This window comes from Chanodichthys erythropterus, chromosome 12, assembly GCF_024489055.1.
Source record: "Chanodichthys erythropterus isolate Z2021 chromosome 12, ASM2448905v1, whole genome shotgun sequence".
Taxonomy (NCBI): Eukaryota; Metazoa; Chordata; class Actinopteri; order Cypriniformes; family Xenocyprididae; genus Chanodichthys; species Chanodichthys erythropterus.
In genome coordinates, this window is record NC_090232.1 from 7640107 (window position 1) to 7662606 (window position 22500).

The following is a 22500-nucleotide window of genomic DNA, read 5'->3' on the forward strand; positions in this document are numbered from 1 at the left end:
ACGATCAAAAGAAAGAAAGAAAGAAAGAAAGAAAGAAAGAAAGAAAGAAAGAAAGAAAGAAAGAAAGAAAGAAAGAAAGCCCTTTTGACTATAATCCAACAGGAGAAATCTATATCTGAAAACCGAGCTGAAACAGAAAGCACATCTCACCAATGAAGAGGTTCCACTCCGGGTCCAGGTCCGCTTGGTTGGCCAGGCAGCCCCGCATGACATTTTGGCAGTAGTTGGCGCAGGGTTTGAGGCCTGGCATCCCTCCACAGTACGGACAGTACAACATTTTGGTCAATGCTTTACTGCATCCTGGTGATATATTGACCTGCAGGAGAAATAGAAAAAGGGAAGAGGTTAGTCCTGGCTGAACAGATGAGTGTGGGAATGCATTTGAGAGATGCCTTCCAGGCTGTTGGGAGGAATAGAAAATGAATTGGCCTGAAATATAATCTATAGGGACGCTCCACTATGCTCTCACAACAGGGTCTAAACGCTGTTTGTGCCACACTTAAAAGTGGTTTTCAGAGTGAAGAACTGCATTGAGAACAGGTCAAAGATATCTTTCAAACCACTTCGGGGTGAGCTATTCGTAAAAGCATTGCATCCGCTCAATGCATGTCCATTTTCAGTGTCAATATGGGTTCTTCTAGGGTTCATGGATACAACATTCACAAAAACTCACAGACACTTGTTGATGGACCTCGAATGACAACATTCTCAGCTAGCCTTCAGAGCCGATATATACTTCCAACCATCTCTGATAATTGCATGTCATTCTCTATCTTTATACTTGACTCAGGAGCTTGTACACCAGCCACCTTCTGTCCATCATGTGGAGGCGCGCTCTCCAAAGGTCAAGGCCGCACTGAAAGGAGGCAGACGGTCAGCTGGAAACATGCGGGCTGCTCGCAGAGAGATTCAAAAGGACATGTTGTGTTGATTGCTCTGATCAAATCTGACAGTGCTGTGCCGCATTGCCTTATAACGCTCCAACTGAAACACAGTTTTGACTATCACATGAGGTCTAAAGGTGAAAATCAAGGGTAAAAATCAGAATATACTGTACAGGTGTGAAAGCAGGTGTTCTCATTAATATAGAATCCTGCTTCTGCTTCAAAGTAAAAAAAAAAAATAATAAATAAATAAATAAATGTATCACCACAAAATCAAAATTCATATTTCTTATGGAATATTACAGTACTGATTATAAATCATTTATCTGTGCACATCATTATTTTTTAATGATTCTTGTGCTTCATAATCTTTATTAATTTATTAAATTAATCAAAATAACTTCCCCTCCCTCTTGCAGCACATCTCTTCTTATCTCTGATGATGCGTTTACTGGTGTGAGGGCGGGGCAACCTGTCACTCACATGAGATCGACAAATAGCAAACCACAACCATCCAATCAATTCCTCACAGACATAATCAAGCCCCGCCCTACATTTGTTCTTATTCCAGAAGCCGTTTCACTCAGATAGGGAAGAAAAGACACAACTTCTGTTTCATGCCAACTTTATTTGTGAGTTTACATCTCACACTTGCAAGTTTATGTCTTTTAATTGGGATTTTAGATCTTATAATTGTGATTATTTTGTTAAACTTCATCTCACAATTACTTTTCGACATTACCTTGTAAATATAAGTTTACTTGTTTGTTTAAGTGTATAAAACATCTAATACAAATCATTTTTGATAACTGAAATAAACCTGAAATAAATAAAATATTACACGAAAATACTAATTAATAATTAAAAATGTCAGAAACACATATACAAAAAATAGTAAAACTTAAATTAAAATTGAACAGAAAACCCTTGATGGCCTATCACAATTGCATAAACTATATATATTTCTTCTTACTTCTAACAAAGAACGGTCTCTGCTTCTAATAAACCAAACTACTACTACTACCACTGCTACTACTTTGTGCATATTCAACGTAGTGACGATGCAAGCTGCCTCTAAAAACACCAACAAAGAAGAACAACAACATAGTGACTAAACGCGTTCTGTAGAAACTTGCTGTCGCAAAATGGCGACTTAACATGTTAGGGGACCGGTGGTGTATGAGATAGAAATGGTTCATTCTAAGGTAATGAAAACATAACGGTTCATTTTGTAAGGTCTTTATAAACCACTAAAAACATAGTTATGTATATTATATTGCATTTCTGTCAAAAGATCCTCATCAATATTGGACCTGGACCAACACTGGACCTTTAAGACATTTTTAATTTAAAATAACCATTTTATTTATTTATTTATTTATTTCTGGATAAGCAAATGTTTTTAAAGAAAATACAAAGGGTAGGCAGTGTACAATACATAGACTATGCAGTATACGCTAACTATCTTAAGCCTCAGTTTATTCTTTGCAATAGAGCAAAAACACTTCTTTTATAAAAGGTGCCCTAGAATTGAAAATTGAATTTATCTTGGCATAGTTAAATGATTAGAGTTCTGTACATGGAAAAGACATACAGTGAGTCTCAAACACCATTGTTTCCTCCTTCTTATGTAAATTTGATTTTTGCAAAAGACCTCTGAAGAACAGGCGAATCACAACATAACACAGACTGTGACGCAACAGTCAGATCATTAATATGTATGACCCCAATATTTGCATATGCCAGCTCATGTTCAAGGAATTAGACAAGGGCAGTATTAACGTCTGGAGCAGCACAGCTGAATCATCAGTCTTTATGCAGGCAAGCAAGCAAGGGCAACAGCGAAAAATGGCAGATGGAGCAATAATAACTGACATGATCCATGATATCATTATATTTTTAGTGATATTTATAAACTGTCTTTCTAAATGTTTCATTAGCATGTTGCTAATGTTCTGTTAAATGTGGTTAAAGTTACCATTGTTTATTACTGTATTCACGGATACCAGAGCCATGTCGTTATTTTCATTATTAAACACTTGCAGTCTGTATAATTCATAAACACAACTTCATTCTTTATAAATCTCTCCAACAGTGTGTAATGTTAACTTTAGCCATGGAGCACTATTAAACTCATTCAGAATCAAATGTAAACGTCTAAATAAATACTATACTCACATGATCTGATATGCTGCATGATGAACACTTTGTAAAGAAACATTCTGAGGGTTATATTAGCTGTGTGAACTTTGCTTATGCACTGTATTATAGAGTCGCGAGCTTGGGGGCGGGGAGCACAGAATCGGCGCATTTCTAATTTTTTTTTTTTTTAAATTTAATGCTAAAAAAATCTATGGGGTATTTTGAGCTGAAACTTCACAGACACATTCAGACTTATATTACATCTTTTGAAAAGGTGTTCTAGGGCATCTTTAAGCTACTGTAGTAGTATCTACTTTGCCTTTTTCTGTACAGGAGTTAGTTTACAAAGAACTTTTCTAATGGTTCAAACACATGTATTCTGTCAAGCTTCATTTATTTACCCTTCAAAATCTTCACTTTACACAACTCCACCGTCGGCTCGTAATTGAAAGAACATGCGGAGGATCAGTTGCGACTCTGAAGCCGCGCCACACCTCCGGATTGGAGGATAAACACTTCCTGTCTTCATCATCCTGCTCGACTGTGATGATCCGTCAGATCCAGACAGCGCCAAACTTCCCTTCCTCTCCCGCTCCAAAGCTACAAGTGTTTCTGGAGCTTCTGAAGACTCTGAACAGAGAGGATCAAACGGAGCTGCTCTGACGCTCTACGTTTTACACTCCGACATCAAATGCCGAGCGCAGGAGAGCTTTGAACGCAGTGTGTCTGCAATTTCATCACAGCCAGCCTCACTCGCACCCTGCGCTGACAGTGTTTTTCATTCCTTTCCTAATCAGCCATTAACTTTACGCAGTACACAGAGAAACTGTCTGGTTGCAAATGTGACTTTAAATGAGGGACACCACCAGGATATTGCGGTATACTCTCAGACTGAGGACAATTCGCAGGATTTCTTTCTTGCTTCAATACAGTATCTGAAAGGCTGACAGGACAAATTCTGTTTAATGGAAACACACGGCTGACTTCTCTTTCACTGTAAAACTAATGGGCTTTTTCAAGTAAGGGAATTTTTTTCTCCCCTATGATTATAAAAAAAAAAAAAAAAAAAAAAGATTATATATATATATATATATATATATATATATATATATATATATATATATATATATATATATATATATTTATATATATATATATATATTTATATATATATATATATATATATATATATATATATATATATATATTGATTTTTTTTTAATTCAAAAAAATAAAAAAAAAACATAAAAGCTTAATCAAAATATGAAATATTAAACAGTATAAAAATATATTTAAAAAAGACTTTCCAAAACTTCCATTTCCAAGATAATATAAATAAATAATAATCATATAATAATAATCGTCATAATCATCATCATCATCATCATCATCATCATCATCATCATCATCATCTTTATGCGCAGAAAACCCAAAATAATTTCCGTAACTAAATATGTAATTAAATTGATCAAAAATGTCAGTAAAGACATTTATAATGTTATAAATATTTTCTATTTCAAATAGATGATGTTCAATTAAACTTTCAATTCATCAGAAATCCTGAAAAAAAAGTATGATAGTTTCCAAAAAAAAAAAAAAAAAAATGAAGCAACACAACTGTTTTGAACATTGATAATAATCAGAAATGTTTCTTGAACAGCAAATCAGCATATAGAATGATTTCTGAAGGATCATGTGACATTGAAGACTGACGTAAAATTCAGCTTTGATCACAGAAATAAATTACATTTTACAATATATTCAAATAGAAAACAGCTATGTAAAATATTCCACGATACTGTTTTTACTGCATTTTTTAATCAATTACAAGCAGCCTTGGTGAGCAGAAGAGAAATCTTACAATCCAGATTTTTAAAGACACCTGAATATCTTTAAAATTGAGCTGTTCAAGTACACTGACGCATAAAAGTAATGAAATTCCTCAAGCCAATAAATACTATAGATTTTATGTACTTGAGGTCAACAAAATGACTTATTCCTGACTTATACTATAGTCATGCTCATGTATGCATAGCACAGAGTTATTAAAGCGTCACCCCCTGAGCAATAAAATGTTCCTGTGGGTTTGCCCACTGCACTTTTGATACAAATCTATATTAACTTTGACAAAACTGTCATGCAGAAGAAATGCCCAGCAGTGATGGAGTAGAAATATGAGGTGCGTTCAACATACAAGATGATATGCAGAAGCACGAACTAGGTCATTTCCATGTTTCTACATTCCACAGCTCGAAAGCATGCAAAACAATGCATTTTTCATGAAAGTGAAGCAGGCTTCCTCGCAATTCTCTGATATCCCTGTCGCAAATCAATCTGAAAAGCTCAGAAATCGACCTAAGCCATGGACAATGCAACATGCAGTAAGCTTGATCAGCAGCCGAGATTTCCTGAGGACAGTGAGACCCGTGAGTCATTTATGAGCTCCGGCTTCAGACGCCTTCTACAATAGCAGTGAATTCCAATAAATTCTCCCCTTTTCCCACCAGCTAGTCACAATCGTGCAATCCCTTAAGCTGCGATTCTACTTACAGGCCAACGGCAAAAACCGGCACTAGTTTTAGCACTTTTTGTGCTGGCAACATGGAAGGCATGAATATCACATGTATTTCATTTTCATTTTAGAAATGTTAATTTCTTAATAACTCTTCTCAATGCAACACTACACTGTAATACAAAATCTGTTAAATTTACAGTAAAAAAAAAAAAAAAAAAAAAAAAAAGCAGCTGTGGTTGCCAGAATTTGACCATAAAAAAATATGGTAGCAACATTTTAGGTTTTACATATTTAACTTAAATTTATATTAAAATACAATATTTTATTAACTTAAATTTATATTAAAATACAATATTTTATTAACTGGTATGATAATTTACCATCCTATTGAAGAACTAATATCTGTTGTGTACCTTTATAATACACTGACAACCATCAAACAAAGTGGTGATGAGAGTCACATGATGAATCAAAGCTCATCACAAGCAGCTTTTCCACAAGCTGAGAAGAACAATACTAATATATAGAAGGTGTACAGTGTCATTCACACGAACACTAAACACCATCATGGTAACACACGAGACATTATAAAATGCAATTAACATTAATTTAACAACATTAGATGAAACATAAAACCTTAATGTAGAAAACTGATTAGAAAAAAAAAAAAAAAAACTAAGGAAAACTAAGAAGAAACATTCTTTCAATGAAAATACATCAAATGTGAAGTGTCACACAAGGGATTCTGGGAAAGTCAATTTTTATGTTTTTTACTGTAGATTATACAATGACGTGTCCTTTTTCACCTCCAAAAAAATTGTTAATTTAACGGCATTTTACTGTATAATTACATTAAATGTACGGTATGATCTATTACAGTTATTCCCCGTATATAGTACAGAAACTTTCTATAAACCAATTATATTACATCTTGTAAGCATTTTTACAGTCTTTTACTGTTAAGATCACGGTCATTTTTTACAGTGTAAATAAAATACATTTAAAATAATTTCGAAATATATTAGTCTTTTATGGCAGCCTTCATAAATTACAAATCACTGATTATAAATTGTCACAAACCTTTACAAAAAGCATATATCAGCCAGCTATTCTTTAAGACAACCTATTCTGTCCTTTTTCAATTTTTGATTTTGTTTTTGGGGCTCTGCTAGAATAGGTTTCCATGCTTGAATATTAAAAACATTAAACATTATTTTTCACATAATGTGTCATTGTTGCAGCACCTCTAATCCCAGTCTGTCAGTAATGCTCTGTTTAGCCCCTCATTCTGAAATCACAATGTGCTCTGATTGGTCGGCTGGATGAGTGTGTTGGGACTCGTCAAGCACTTCGTGTTTGGGAAATGTCCCACTCCTTACCATAACTGCGAGTTTCAACACTTCTAACTCATCCAGGCCCCGTCCCTTTATTTTGCGTATGCCTTGGGCAGAAATTATTTAAATGAGGAATATTGTGACATGTTCGTTCCCAGAAGAAAACTCAAGACTACGATGGAGGCGTTTCAGGGAGTTCAGAAACGGAGTGCACTGATATAGAGAATAACTCCCTTTGGAGTCTCTTAAATTCAAGAGATTCAAAATGATGAATGATTCATTACAAAATTTGATAAAATATTCAAAAATTTAAATCAATGACTCGGTCCGAAGATTCAAATAAAAGATTACATTTCAAGAACAAATTAGATTCATAATGCTCAGATCTATCACACTAATGCACAATGCACATTACCCAACAGCTCTGATGGAGCATTTCACGGATTGTAATGCCCAAGATCCGGTTTGAGGGTATGAAAAGAGCCGGATCTACTTAAAATCAAGCAAGATGGATGTCTGAAACCACAACTGGACCTGCTTGTCTTTATACGCTATCTTCTGAGCCTCAGGGCAGAATGATAAATGGTTACCAATTCACCTTGGTCAACGCATGTATAAAAAGTTACAAATTGTCTCATCTTTTGGTCACACTTAAATGCCTACAATGTAAAAAGAAAATAGTTTCTATTTCAGTTTTTCCGCTTCCTACTTTGTAACCGTTTACTCGAAATTTCTGAGTGAAACTGTATTCAATGCATTTGCATCATTCTGTGGTGTAATATAAACTGTGCATAACCCTTTAAGATGAATACGCTTAAATGTGGGATTTTTCCTTAAAAGGGATTCGATTCACAATGATATCATTATATCAGCATGCTGTTGATGTGAAGAAAAGCACGAGCAAAGTGCCTCCTCAATCTTTCTGTAAGGAAACGCCTTCAGGATAAATCTGAAATGGGGAGTCCTGCTCATAAAGAACCATAAAGGACAATAATATACTGTGCTGCATGTACTAGGTGAAGATAAAATGGCTTTGAGCAACTGCACAGAAATCCTGTTGGGTACATTGTGTTCCATTTTAAGCCTGGCACATTTGATTTCTCATTCCGCGCTGAACCACATAGCCAGGGTAAACCGACCCATGGGAAATCTCACTGAACAAATCCTGAGACTCGTCAGCCGCATCTGGGAATGAAAATATATGACCAATGGTTTTAGGAAGAGGCACAGAATTAACCTTGAAGGGTGTTAAGAGATGCGATACAACGCGACGAGCTTAGAGCTGCTCTAATGTGACGCGTTTGGCACGACAAAAAGAACATTCCTGTCAGCAGATGGATCTAATCCGCAGTTATTATGACAGTATGCCCAATCCAACCTGGCACGAGCCTCCAGAATCAAACCCAACACACACGCACACACACACACACGAGTGAAACTTCGCACGGAGCAGATTGCGAGTGTAGGCTTGGATATGATATAATCAGATCACTGAAGGTGTGGCACCTCCTTCTGTTCCTCTCTTTCGTTTCAAATGTCAGAGAAGGGCTGAGAAGTGACACAAGAAGTTAATAAGAAGCAGAAGCTTACAGGAAGACACTGGGCCCCTCACGACTTGAACTAAAAACTTCTTGGATCATAACTGGGACTTCCCAAGCTGTAAATAAGCTGTAAATAAAACAAAGACAATGGAGTAACACTTTACAATAAGGGTTTATTTGTTAACATTAGTTAATGGGTTAGTTCATCCAAAAATGAAAATTCTGTCAACATTTACTTACATTCATGTAGTTCCAAAACCCATAAGACTTTCGTTCATCTACAGAACACAAATGAAGATATTTTTAATGCAATCTGAGAGCTTTCTGTCCCTCCATTGACAGCTACTCAAATGACACTTTGACACTTCAAAAAGTTCACAAAGAGATTGTAAAAAGAATCCATATGAATTGAGTGGTTTTATCCAAATTTTCTGAAGAGACTTGATCGCTTTATATATTGAACAGACTGAATTTAGGTTTTTGTTCACATATAAACATTGATCAGCAAACATAAACAGGAGCTCAACCGAACCTGCTTGATGTGTGAGAACAAACCTCTTGCAGAAGCTGAAACGTGCTGCGTAACACATTAGAATGAACCTCGTTGGTTCTCGCATGTCAAGCAAACATGCTTGAGCTTCCATATCTGATGTGTGCTTTGATGAATGTTTATATGTGTGAATTACATCTGATCAGCATATAAAGGGATCGAGTCTCTTCAGATAATGTGGAATAAATATGGATTCATATGGATTAGTTTACGATCCCTTTCATAAACTTTTTGAAGCGTCAATGTGGTAGTCAAGTAGCTGTCTATGGAGGGACAGAAAGCTCTCAGATTTCATCAAAAATATCTTCATTTGTGTTCCGCAGATGAATGAAAGTCTTACGGGTTTGGAACGACATGAACGTGAGTAAATATTGACCGAATTTTCATTTTTGGGTGAGGCTACGCCCCGTCTAGTGGAAAGGGTGCAATATGAAAGATTCTGAGAAATGTAATGAAATTGAACAATGATAAATTTATTGACTTTTAATTTGGGACTTATGATTCAGGAGCCAACTGGGCCAAAATAACAAACAAAACTCCCTTCTTTTAATAACTCTTTCCTAAACACTAACCCAAAAGAAAAGAAAAATACAATATTCAAACCTAACTCCCTAACCAAAAAAACAAAGCTCAAACTCTTTACAATAAACAAAAATTGCACCAGACTCCCTACTTTGCCAAATAATCAGTATTTACTATACAGCCAGGAAACCAAAATTGAAAGGGCAATCCAAACTTAGTGTCAAAAACAGGCAAATGCGTCAAATATAACTAAGTTCCTCAAATACAAACAATCAAATAACACTCACAGTCTCTAATGCTCTTAACTAAAGACTATAGAATAACACAAGACATGTCACTCGTATTGTTTTGAATGGGAGAAAGTGTAAAGCGCATTATGGCGGAATAAGTCCCTGCTTCAAAATAAGAGCCAATCGCCGACTGGTAAAGTCATCGCGTCACTGCAGCGGCCGTTAGAAGCACCGGTTTCTATAGAAACAGTCAGACGCGCGTCTCTGAAATGAGGCACAAAAGACGCGCATTTAATTCTAGCCATGATTCGAGCATTTGGGGGAAAAAAATTATGAGATAGTTGTTGTCAGAATTCATTGGTGATTTCAAATATGAAATTTAATGGAAAGCTTGGCAAACAGCTTTGGAGAATTTAATGTTTCCCCTTTCAAAGAGATAATGGATGCCCGAGAGGTGTTTCAAAGATGGCCGCCGAGTGAAATGACTTGTCTTAAAGGGACTTTGTCTTAACATATTCAAACTCTCCTAACGCACACAGATTCTGCAATATACAACCAAACACTCTGCTCAAAACAAAAGGTCGCTCTGTAGAGGAAGTAATGACATGCTTTTTAAAGTACTGTGCACTAATCAGGACATAGCATCAATCAGCCTGCAGGAACCAATCAGGATGATGTTCCTAGACTGACACACACACACAGAGACACTCACAGAAAAACAGAAATAGAACAAAACACAACCATAGGGTCGTAACAGTGAACTAACCCTTTAACTGCATGTGTTAACATGTACTGACAATGAACAATGCTTCTAGAGCATTTATTGTTCTTAGTCAAAGGTAACATCAACACTAATACATTTTTAAAATCCAAAGTTGTATTTTATTTTTACAATTCGATTTTTACAAAGATGTTAACAAAGATTGATAAATGCTTTACAAAATGTATTACTCATTGTTAGTTCATGTTAGCTAATGCGACTTTATTGTAAAATGTTACTGAAAATACTATTTCAATTTTTCAACTTCAAAATTTCACCTTTGATTTAATATGTTACTTGCAAATATTTGTAAAAATTTAGTAATTTCGCACTGAAAATAGTTTAAAAGGAAATACTACATTTGAGAGATTCATAAAGAATAATTTTATTTAAACAAAATATTGCTATTTCTATAAAGTGCTGTAGGAAAGTGTCCTAAATGGTTGAAATGCCTGAAGGCATGTGGTTAACAAAATTAAAACTTTTTATTCTACAATATCAAATACATCAGTAATACCCCACTTGTGATTTTTTTTTTTTCTCCCCACATTTTTCATCTCTTGAAAAAGTGGGACCAGATGCAGTTGGGGACATTAAACGTCACCAGGCCTGATGAATGAATCTATTCACTTTCACAGCCTCCTTGTGATTAAACTCGCACTCATTGCAAAATATAAAATCAGAATTTCCAACTTGTAAATAAAGACAGAAACAGCTGTTAGTAGCTTAGCGATGGTGACAACCCTGTGCAGTTCATTTATAGTCTGCCTTTGGCTTTTTACTTGTATTTAGGTTTCAAAATTCATAAAAGTTGTGTTCATTTGTGAATACTAAACATTCATAAACTTCTATTGGTCACAGAGCTTATTTTCTGCAATAATCCAAAAGCCAAAGGGGAAATTTAACTTATGGTATGGCCTACAAATCATCACTTCAGCTCTCTGTTTCGGTAATCATTGCTGTGTATTTCACAAAAGACTGAATGCAAGAAAAGAAATCTGCCGGCGATGACACAAACCAGATTTACTAATCCAAATGAAGCTCAATCTCTCTAAAGATCTACATTAGCACTCACGCCAGCATCGCATGCCCCTTTTTTCGGACATTAGGCATGTTCGGCCAACATCATTAACCTCAATGGCACTGCCAGTGAACTAACACGGCAAAAGTCAACACGCCATCTGTCATCTAGAAAGGCACCTAAAAAAGTGGGTAAAGAGGAAATGTGAATCCAGTAGTGGACTGTCTCCTCTGAACTTTGCGCAGTATTACAATACTAACAAATTTTACAATACTAATACTTTTACACACACATTGGAAAGCTAATGTGATCTAGATTAATCATAATTCAAAGTGTTTGGCATCGTATGGGTATGACAATGTTGATATGTTTGGTCTCGGTGGAATAGATCTGCTACGCTGCTGCTTTTATTGCTAACGATGTGATTACGAGCAGGTTGAGTTATTGGCCTGCCCCATCTAGAGTTTCAATAATAAAACTTTGTATTTAATTTAATATAAATAACACTTTACATGTTATAAATAACATTTAAAGCAACATGTTAAATGTCTGACCCAAACATGATGGGTATATATAGAGTAAAACCTGGAGCTGGAGTTTAGTGGGCTGTTAGCTTAACGTCTGTGTTGACCTCATTCATTCCGAGTAAATATTAAACTCCCACAACCCAACATAGGACATGCGGTTTGGAAAATGAATGGATGGATGGAAATATTTTAAACTAACTTGACAACACAACTTAGCACATCTTTCACAAACTAAACCAACCTTGCTTGAACTCTTCAAACCACCTTGCTTACACCCAAGGCAACAGAAACAACCCACACAACAATATTTCTCACGTTTCTGCTGCATGATCACACTTCTGAAACTGAAACTATGTTTATTCAGAACAATGTGTTTAGACTTACTCAACAGGATCTTTAATCCAAAATAGAGAAGTAAACACATCTTTTTAAATTTGCAACTACTGCCCAAAATGGCTGTGGAAGAGCAAACGGAAATGCCTCTGCTTCCCAGATGCTTCTCTTACTGTAACTTATTTTTGTCTTATTTGCATTTCTCTAAAGGCATTTTAGAAGAAACATCAGAGAAACGGTGATACTTAAATTAAACATATACTTAAAATCTCTATTAAGGTCTCCCGAGATCTGAAAGAGCATCGTTTCAGCAACAAAATTATTTTCTGAAGCTGAATATCTTAACTGAAAAAAGGGCCAAAAGCATGTAAAAATACATGTTTTAATATGCAAGCACAACAATGCAAGTTGCACATACTGTATACAATGTGCACTCTGTACAACGTCTATGCCATTAAACCAGATGTGTTACTATTCAAAATTGTTTTTGTTAATTGAAATAAAGCTATATAGTTTGTTAGATGAAAAACTTAAACAAAAAAAAAAGTACATAACAAAATTACTAAAACCCAAAATAAGTCAAAATATTAATAAATACTAGCATATAAATAACACTAAATTAACACTAACTGTAAATGTGTCAAAAGTTTTGCAAACTTGTTTCTACTAACTTCCTCAGAGATATTTCCTCAAACTTATGCTCTGCAATGCATGGAAATCTTGTTTCCGCCACTAAATAAAAAATAAAAAAAGGTAATTGTGACTTTATCTCATAATTCTGGCTTTTTTTTCTCAGAATTGCAAGATTCAAATTTGCAATTGCAAGTTACAAAGTCAGAATTGTGTTTTTTTTTTTTGTTTTTTTTTTGCTTGCAATTCTGAGTTTTTATCTCGCAATTCTGACTTTTTTCTCAGAACTGCGAAATAAAAACTGAACTCACAATTCAAGTTATAAAGTCAGAATTGCAAGATATAAATTGCCAATTACGAGAAAAAAAGTAAGAATTGTGAGATAAAAAGTCACAATTACCTTTTTTTATTTTTTATTTCATGGCGTAAACAAGCTTCCATAGCAATGAATTGTTATTGAGCGTTATAAAGTCAGAATTGTGAGATAGAAACTCACAATTTTGAAAAAAAACATCTTTTCCCCCTCACAATTAGACATTATAACATGCAACTGCCAGTTTATATCTCACAATTCTGACTTTATAACACAATTCTGACTTTATATCAAGCTATTCTGACTTTTTAACTCGCAACTGATCTCACAATTACGAGAAAAAAGTTGCGAGTTGTGAGATAAAAAGTCACAATTACCTTTTTCATTTTTTTATTTCATGGCATATACAAGCTTCCATACCAATGATAGCAGTTGATCTGAAAGAGAAAACTCGCCATAGCACCCCTAGTGGCAATGCTGAGAATGCAATGCTTTGTGTTATGAATGTTTTCATATTTCAAAAAGCTTGCATTGCTAAAAGCATTTATGTTACGGGCCTCAAAACCTAAAAAAAGAAAAAAAAAAATCCCTTTCTTTCACCACATTTCCAATAATACAGGTTTGCCCTACAATTACAATTCTCTCTAATTGAACGGCATCTTAGGACAAGAGCCAGTGAGAGCTACAGTGACAGTTTAACCCCCCAGCTGAGGCACTGGCTCGAAAACAATCAGCTCTGCTACAGCTGGCACGCCGCCGTACCACAGATCACACACACACGTGAGCGAGGTAATAGAGACGAGCACCATCGCTGTATTTGTCATGCTCAGCTGCGGTGGATCACGCTCTGCCGCTTTGTGTTCAGATGCCCTGACAGATACTTACACTTCCTCAACAAAATTCAAGGGCACAGATTTGGTGTGAATGGCAGCTTCCGCATGGCTGGATGTTCATAAAGATTATACGACGCTGGTGCTAATCATGAGTTTGTGTCAATATTAAGGGTTGTGAAATTTGGGTGACAGATTGAGGGCATTTACAAGAACGTCAGATTTAGGTGTGTACGCATACCAATCTGTTCTTTCTCTCATTCAAATGATTCAATATGAGGGAGTGCATTAGCACAAGACATGTATGTATAATAATTTTAAAACTTATCCATAAATCATGATCTCATCACATTTTTACTGTCAACACACGATGAACCTCCTCACATCCCTACCCCAGCGCTGAGTCAATGTAACCCAATGTTGGTTATTCTGTGCTAAACCGGTTATAACTGGATACATTTGTCAACTGTCATTTTATGTTCTGTTCTGAGGGGAAACGTCCTGAATTAAATTAAGGTCTGTTTTCCTATCAAATTATTATTGTACAAATAGGAAAATGTCTGTAGCCTCACTTTTTTTTGTTTAGACCCTATTTGCACATCGCAGCTAATGTCTCAAAGTGAACAACGCACCGGCACCACCATGGAAGTTTCACTTCCCATCAAACGAATTGCGCGAACAGGGCTGAAACATGATGCAACATCGTTGCGACAAAGTTGCCATGCGCTCCACTGACTACAATAGGAGTGCTATTGATCGAGTGTGCTAGCGTCACGGCTGTGGTCGTGTTATGCGTTTGACAAACCCAGCGATTGGGTTAAATGTTTGCCCAACCTGCTGGGTAGTTTTATTTTAACCAACTATCATTTAAAAATTACAGTATTGCTTACTTAAAATGAACCCAAAATATCTTGAAAATTAACATTTATTAATATGTTTAATAAATGAACATTTTAATTTAATTTTAGATTCATTTTAAGTCAGCCATATAGTCATTTTCAAACAATAGATGGGTTAAATAAAACTACCCAGCAGGTTGGGCAAACATTTAACCCAACTGCTGGGTTAAAACAACCCAATCGCTGGGTTTGTCCATTTTCAACCCAACTTGGGTTGTTTTTAACCCAGCATTTTTTAGAGTGTAATAGTTTAATAGTTTATTAATATAAATGTATTAATAAGCAATTTAATAAATGTTTATTGTTTAATAATTATTCATTGAACATTAATAAATGTTCATTTCCAACATACTTTGGGTTAATTTTAATTAAGCAATACAGTAATTTTTAAACAAGAGTTGAGTTAAATAAAACTACCCAGCAGGTTGGGCAAACATTTAACCAAATCGCTGGGTTAAAACAACCCAATCGCTGGGTTTGTCCATTTTCAACCCAATATGGGTTGTTTTTAACCCAGCATTTTTTAGAGTGTAGTTTTCTTCCCATTGGCTGCTCATGTCACGTCCTAAAACATTTACTTTGAGTATTTTATGATTGCAAAAGACTGACTGGCCATTGAACAAAAAATATTGTATATTATACAAACATTGTCCTATAACTGAGATTTTAGAGTGCATTTTTATTATTTAAAATGACAAAGAAAACCGTCAATATCAGGTTGACTGATAAAGCACTATGCCAAAATCAACCTAGCAAATGGTTTAATGTGTTAAACCCAACAAGCTGGGTCAAAATAACCCAGCATTTGTTCTGTCCAATATTTACCCAGTGCTTGGTTGCCAAATAACCCTGAAATGGTTGTTTTTGACCCAGCATTTTTTAGAGTGTATGTGAATATAAAATACCTTTATATTTGTTGTTGTTAATGCCTGATGAAGACTTTGTTTGATCAAAACATTTAAACTTATTAAAGTTTTATAGGAGCAGATAAAGCAGTGTGCAGTTTTTTTTTTATCTTATTTATTTATTTATTTATTTATTTAGTTTTCACCAAACTATTTTTTAAAATAATAATAAAAAATAAGCCCTAAACAAGTGACTTGCCTGCCTCTCCAAAATAAGTCCAAATATAAGACTGTTTTCTTTAAAATAGCACCCCATGACTGCCCATAGGCCTATTAAAAGGTGACTTTATGAAAAAACAAGCCCAAAGACACTTATATTAATCAGACAAGGCAACACTTTAGACACAGTTAGTGAATGCTACACATCTGTCAACACATTATCATTACCTGTACAATAGGCTTTAATGAGACATTATTGAGAACAATTTTGATGGAAGTAACAAGGACTTTTTATGTTATTTTCAGCCACAAATTGCCAATGTACAATCACAAACCAGCACTTTTGATGTTCCCTGCTGTAATATAGTGTGAGGCAACAAATTATGTCCATAGAAAAGTTTCAAAAGGAAAAAGTGTTCAAAGTGTTCAAATTTTCATGGTAGTATTTTGTTGGAAGGTGACGCAAAATCCAAAATGAAAGGAACAGTCAGAGTTCAATACATGCTAATGTCATGTTGTTAGTGTAAAAACAACACACACACACACACACACACACACACACACACACACACACACACACACACACACACACACACACAAAAGTGTATATTTCCTATGGTGTTTCTTCTGGGTAATGCTTTAGACTTTAGATTTACATTTTATGAGAACTCCTGGTACATATTCATAAGTATTTTCTGTGGAATTCTTGTATTTAACCCAGAATATTATTTTAATGCTCACTAAGAGCCAAATGCAAGTAAAAAAATGTTTTGTTGAGTAATTAAAATGCAGATGATAATTGGTAACATTTAAACAGCTTCATAGGAACAATAGTTTGACCCTCATTAACACCAGTAAATTGAATCAGAGATACAAACAGCCAATTAAAGAGCAGTTCAGCGACTGCAAGCAACACAATGGCATGTGCTGTTTGCCATGTATTGAAAATAAAATAAAATAAAATAAAATAAAATAAAATAAAATAAAATAAAATAAAATAAAATAAAATAAAATAAAATAAAATAAAATAAAATAAAATAAAATAAAATAAAATAAAATAAAATAAAATAAAACAGTAAATGGGTAAGGATGGGTGATAAAATAATGGTAAATCTGAAAGCATGCCCTCACTTCTGACCTTTGTCGCTGAAAATATCCAAATAAAATATTGTGTAATGGATGTGTTGCTTCACTCTATATCTGTGCACTTTCAACAGAGAAAGGACACATGGCTGGCTGGATTTTTAAATGAAAAGTAAAAGAGAAAGACAGTCCCAGTGAGGCTGGTCCAGTGTCACTTATTGTAAACTCAAAAAGCCCTTCTTAACAGTCAGTTAGGACAGGCGGAAAAGTCACCCCAAGTGTCCTCGCCAAAACCGGCAATCTGCGGCTGCGTGCGACGTGAAGGTGAAGGTGAAGGGCCGTGTTTTATCTTTTATCAGCCTTACCCATCAGCTCCTGCACCTCGCTGTGACTGCTTTAGACAGCTGCGGCCGATTGCTTTTTTGATGAACCCCGACATACGGCCGCTGACTAAAAGAAAAATATCAGAGCCGCTGTGCAGAGGATCTGTCTCCTGATCTCCGGCGGTCCCCTTCACTCCCAGGCCAGGCTTAAACCGGAGTGTCATACGGTGTTAGGTTTGCACCTCTGGGCCACCCGCCCGCTCTCTGATGAAAGGTGCCGCACTTGACAGAGTCTGCACTTTAGCCACCTCTCAAATGTCGGGGGTCATCAGGGACACAGGAGTGCCAGGATAGCACAGACATAATGTCACAACACGGGCTCTGACAAGTTTGGCGCTCAATTACCGTCTAACACATTTAGGCCACCAACTACACAAATGCACTTTATCAAGACGCATTATGACTAAATTAGACGCATTCTGGCAAAATGACTGAATCAAGACGCAGGGTGAATATAGGTAACTAAAACTAAAACCATTAAAAAAAAAGTTACTTGAAATAAACATTAATTGAAATAAAATGATATATATAAAAAATGAGCAAAATAATATTCATTACTTGAAATAAAATAAACATTAAGTGGAATAAAATAAAATATAAACTTGTTTAATTTCAAAATATAAACAAATAAAAAATAATAAAAACTATATAGATATATTTAAAAACCCAAAAACTACTAAAATCAACCATTTTTTCTAACACACACAATTACTAAAACTTGAACTAAAATTAAATTTTAAGTTAAAAAAAAACTTTCAAAAAATATAAAAAAAAATAAAAAAATAACAGTATCTCAATGCTAGAATTACACTGTCAAGACATCATCGTTACAGTGAACAAAGGTGTCCATAATATGATTATATATATATATATGCAACTAAACCATTTAGTCATTTCAGGTAAGCTATTCTATATCAGAACAAAGAGATGAAATATTGTTCTTTTTGCAAAACGTGGTATTCTTGTAAACAATGTGGCGAGCTCGGCTCTCTAACAAAAAGAGTATGTGCACTTGAAAATCAGTGGCGTTCCCATGGGAGACCATCAATGAGACCTTAACAGATGTCTGTTCAGCAGACAGACAGACAGACTACTGATCCTATTGAACTAGGCAACTCTATCCTCCCAACTGTAAGAAAAGAGTTTCTTTTTTAACGAAACAGCCTGATAGAAGTATGGAAAACTTCCAGTTTGCTTTAAGGTCAAGTTTACTTTATTTTTAAATGCAGCTATGTAACACAGCGACTCTTCCTAAACCAAATATAAACAGTGCTGACATGTTTACAGCAGTTAAGATCAATATATATATGCCCGTAAAAAAATTGAGGCTGTCTTTGAACTCTTGAAAACACAATCCTGGTCCTGGTTGAAAAAATGTTTCCTATATCTTTCGTTCTGACCACTGACAATACTAAAAGCCAGAAACATAGGCTGAAATCATGCCGAAATCATATACTCTGTATATGAGTAGGTACTTATTTTGAGCAAGTCATTATTTCACAGTTGCTACATACTAAGAGTGTGTGTAGTGTGAATGTAATCTGCGCATACTACTTCCGCCATGTTGTGACATATCATGTGACCTACCGTTGCTTCACTGTCCTATATAAGTTCACAAACATGGATGGCAATGCTTAAACAACTCATTGCAAACATGAAAAACTTTGTACATACTTAAGCATTTTAATATATTCTTGCAAAATTCAAAGTGAACGACAGTTTCCTTCAAACATTTGTGCCATTCAGGGAACTAGAAAGCAATTCAAAATGTACTTGTTTTGCATTATGAATCGAGTCTCAGGACACAACACAATGAAATTGAGCTTATACAGCTAAAACTTTGCATTCACACGCCTAGTGTCATAAATTTAAATTAGTTTTAAGCTCAAACAATCACACCTATACTCAAAGAACTGAAAACAATTTCCCAAGTTTTTTTTTTACTTCATTATTCTTCCTTTCAGTGACAATATACAGTTTTATTTCAAACACAACCATGCTAAATCTTAAACCACACACCCGTTCTGAACCTCTAAATACTCTAATGCTGTTTTGCTGCAGTTTAAATAATGTTATCCTCAGATCTCTGAGAAAAAAAAAAAAAAAGCAATAATCTGTTAAATCTTCTTTTGCCCCTTTCAGCATTTCAAGTAGAGGGACGGCATGAAGCACGAATTCTCCAAATGGTTCTCATAATCTAACATGAGCGGATTTTCAGTGCTCAAATCAGAGAAAACATACCAGCGATGAGGCCATGGATTGCAATTAATCCCAAATGTGTAATCGGAGCTGTTTATTCCTGAGCACATCGTAATGTGTTCCATGTGATTTCTACACACTGTCATTGAAAATACACAAACTTAAAAAAAGATATACACTTTATTATTGTAATTATATTATATTATAAATAACAATTCCAATTACATACAATATATATATATATATATATATATATATATATATATATATATATATATATATAAAATATATCATATTACATAATATATTATATTATAAATAAATCAGACAGCTAAAAATAAAACCCATTTTCATAGATATTACCATTCTAATCTGTTAATATAATGTTTTATTATTTATTTATATGTGCAATTTTAAAAATCCAATTAGAAACCCAAAGATTTATTTAATTAAACCATTAGCGATCTGAACAGCAGGAATATCAAGTTCTTTAAATTAGCAGCAAAGCACAAACATCTTGTTTTTCACAGCAACAAATAAATGTCAAAATGACTTCAGCATCAGGCTGGGTATGTGAGTGTGCTCGTGCATGTAAACAACATTTTGGCGTATTTCTCTTTAGGTCTCTTACATGAGGTCAATGACATCACTGCCCCAAACAGGTCTGTGAAAACAGCCCGGTCCATTAGCACACAACACATACTGAATCAAAGCACGGCCATTAGTGATGCCTGCCTCATGTCCAGTGCAGCGAGAGACTCGTATGTGTCTGCAATCCAGTAACATTCTGTCATTGGTAAAAATATACACATCATAAACTTACACCTCGAGCTTTGAACACCATTTCACTTACTTATGAAGCTTTTTTGGATATACAGTGTGTTCTTTGTAGCTAGAAAAAAAAAAAGATTAGTGTTTTATAGGTTTTATTGCTGAAAAGTGAAGCTCTTCTGGGTTCTTTCTGAAGCATCAGCCAGATAGATTTCTCAATTACTACAGACCAGGAAAACACAGAAAAGCATCTCTAATAAACATTTTACAAAATAGGGTTAACAATTATTATTAATTTTTTTTAAATATCTTCCACTTTCTGGTTTACTATAGCCACAATTTGCGACACATCTAAACATATGTATGTATGTATGTATGCATGCAAATTGTATATGTAGTTGTATTGTATATTGTATTGTGTATACAGTGGGTACGGAAAGTATTCAGACCCCCTTAAATTTTTTACTCTTTGTTATATTGAAGCCATTTGCTAAAATCATTTAAGTTCATTTTTTTCCTCATTAATGTACACACAGCACCCCATATTGACAGAAAAACACAGAATTTTTGACATTTTTGCAGATTTATAAAAAAAAAAAAAAAAAAAAAAAAAAACTGAAATATCACATGGTCCTAAGTATTCAGACCCTTTGCTCAGTATTTAGTAGAAGCACCCTTTTGATCTAATACAGCCATGAGTCTTTTTGGGAAAGATGCAACAAGTTTTTCACACCTGGATTTGGGGATCCTCTGCCATTCCTCTTCTTCTTTACCTCTCTCACCAAGTCTCTTCTCCTCCGATAGCTCAGTTTGGCCAGACGATAAGCTCTAGGAAGGGTTCTGGTCATCCCAAACGTCTTTCATTTAAGTATTATGGAGGCCACTGTGCTCTTAGGTACCTTAAGTGCAGCAGAAATGTTTTTGTAACCTTGGCCAGATCTGTGCCTTGCCACAGTTCTGTCTCTGAGCTCTTCAGGCAGTTCCTTTGACCTCATGATTCTCATTTGCTCTGACATGCACTGTGAGCTGTAAGGTCTTATATAGACAGGTGTGTGGCTTTCCTAATCAAGTCCAATCAATATAATCAAACACAGCTGGACTCAAATGAAGGTGTAGAACCGTCTCAAGGATGATCAGAAGAAATGGACAGCACCTGAGTTAAATATACGAGTGTCACAGCAAAGGGTCTGAATACTTAGGACCATGTGATATTTCAGTTTTTCTTTTTTAATAAATCTGCAAAAATGTCAACAATTCTGTGTTTTTCTTACAATATGGGGTGCTGTGTGTACATTAATGAGGGAAAAAAATGAACTTTTTAGCAAATGGCTGCAAGAGTGAAACATTTAAGGGGGTCTGAATACTTTCCGTACCCACTGTATGTATGTATATATATATATATATATATATATATATATATATATATTATATATATATATATATATATATATATATATATATATATATATATATATATATATATATTATATATACACACAACTTGGAGGATGTATTAATGATACAAAGACCTCTGATATGCCAAAAGATCAAGCTGCTATGTTTTTTTCTGTTGTCTCTGTGTGTGTTCATATGTAAACAAGCTTGTTTTGTCCATTAGATTGAAAGATCTGGAAAAAACAAAACAAAAAAAAAACAAAAAATTAATTTATCCACCCACAGAACCTCCCCTTGAAGAAATCAGGACAGAAGTGGTTGAAAGTGAACAAAAGAGACAGATTAAAACACCAGCTGTAAACGGGTATGTGTCTCCCTCGTCTACTTTTGATTCGATTGACCAAAACGCATCTTAATACCAGATGTAAACAGGGCCTAAGAGCCTCATGCTTTGATATTAACATTGGAGCTTTATGTGTATTATGAATTGAATATACAGAGAGCATTATAGATGATGGAAAGTGGCTGTATTAGTTTAAAATTGAGTCACAAAATTCTCTGTATATGTTCAAGA

The 22500-nt window shown here is 34.8% G+C and overlaps 1 protein-coding gene across 2 annotated transcripts in view; it reads right to left on the minus strand.

Moving 5' to 3' along the window:
* The window catches only part of gpc6a (glypican 6a), a 262772-nt gene that overhangs the window by 94315 nt on the left and 145957 nt on the right, over window positions 1-22500 (minus strand). For both annotated transcript variants that reach the window (XM_067403639.1, XM_067403638.1), the window contains exon 4: window positions 151-316. In XM_067403639.1, the coding sequence (XP_067259740.1) occupies window positions 151-316 (166 nt within the window). The remainder of the gene's footprint in view (window positions 1-150; window positions 317-22500) is intronic.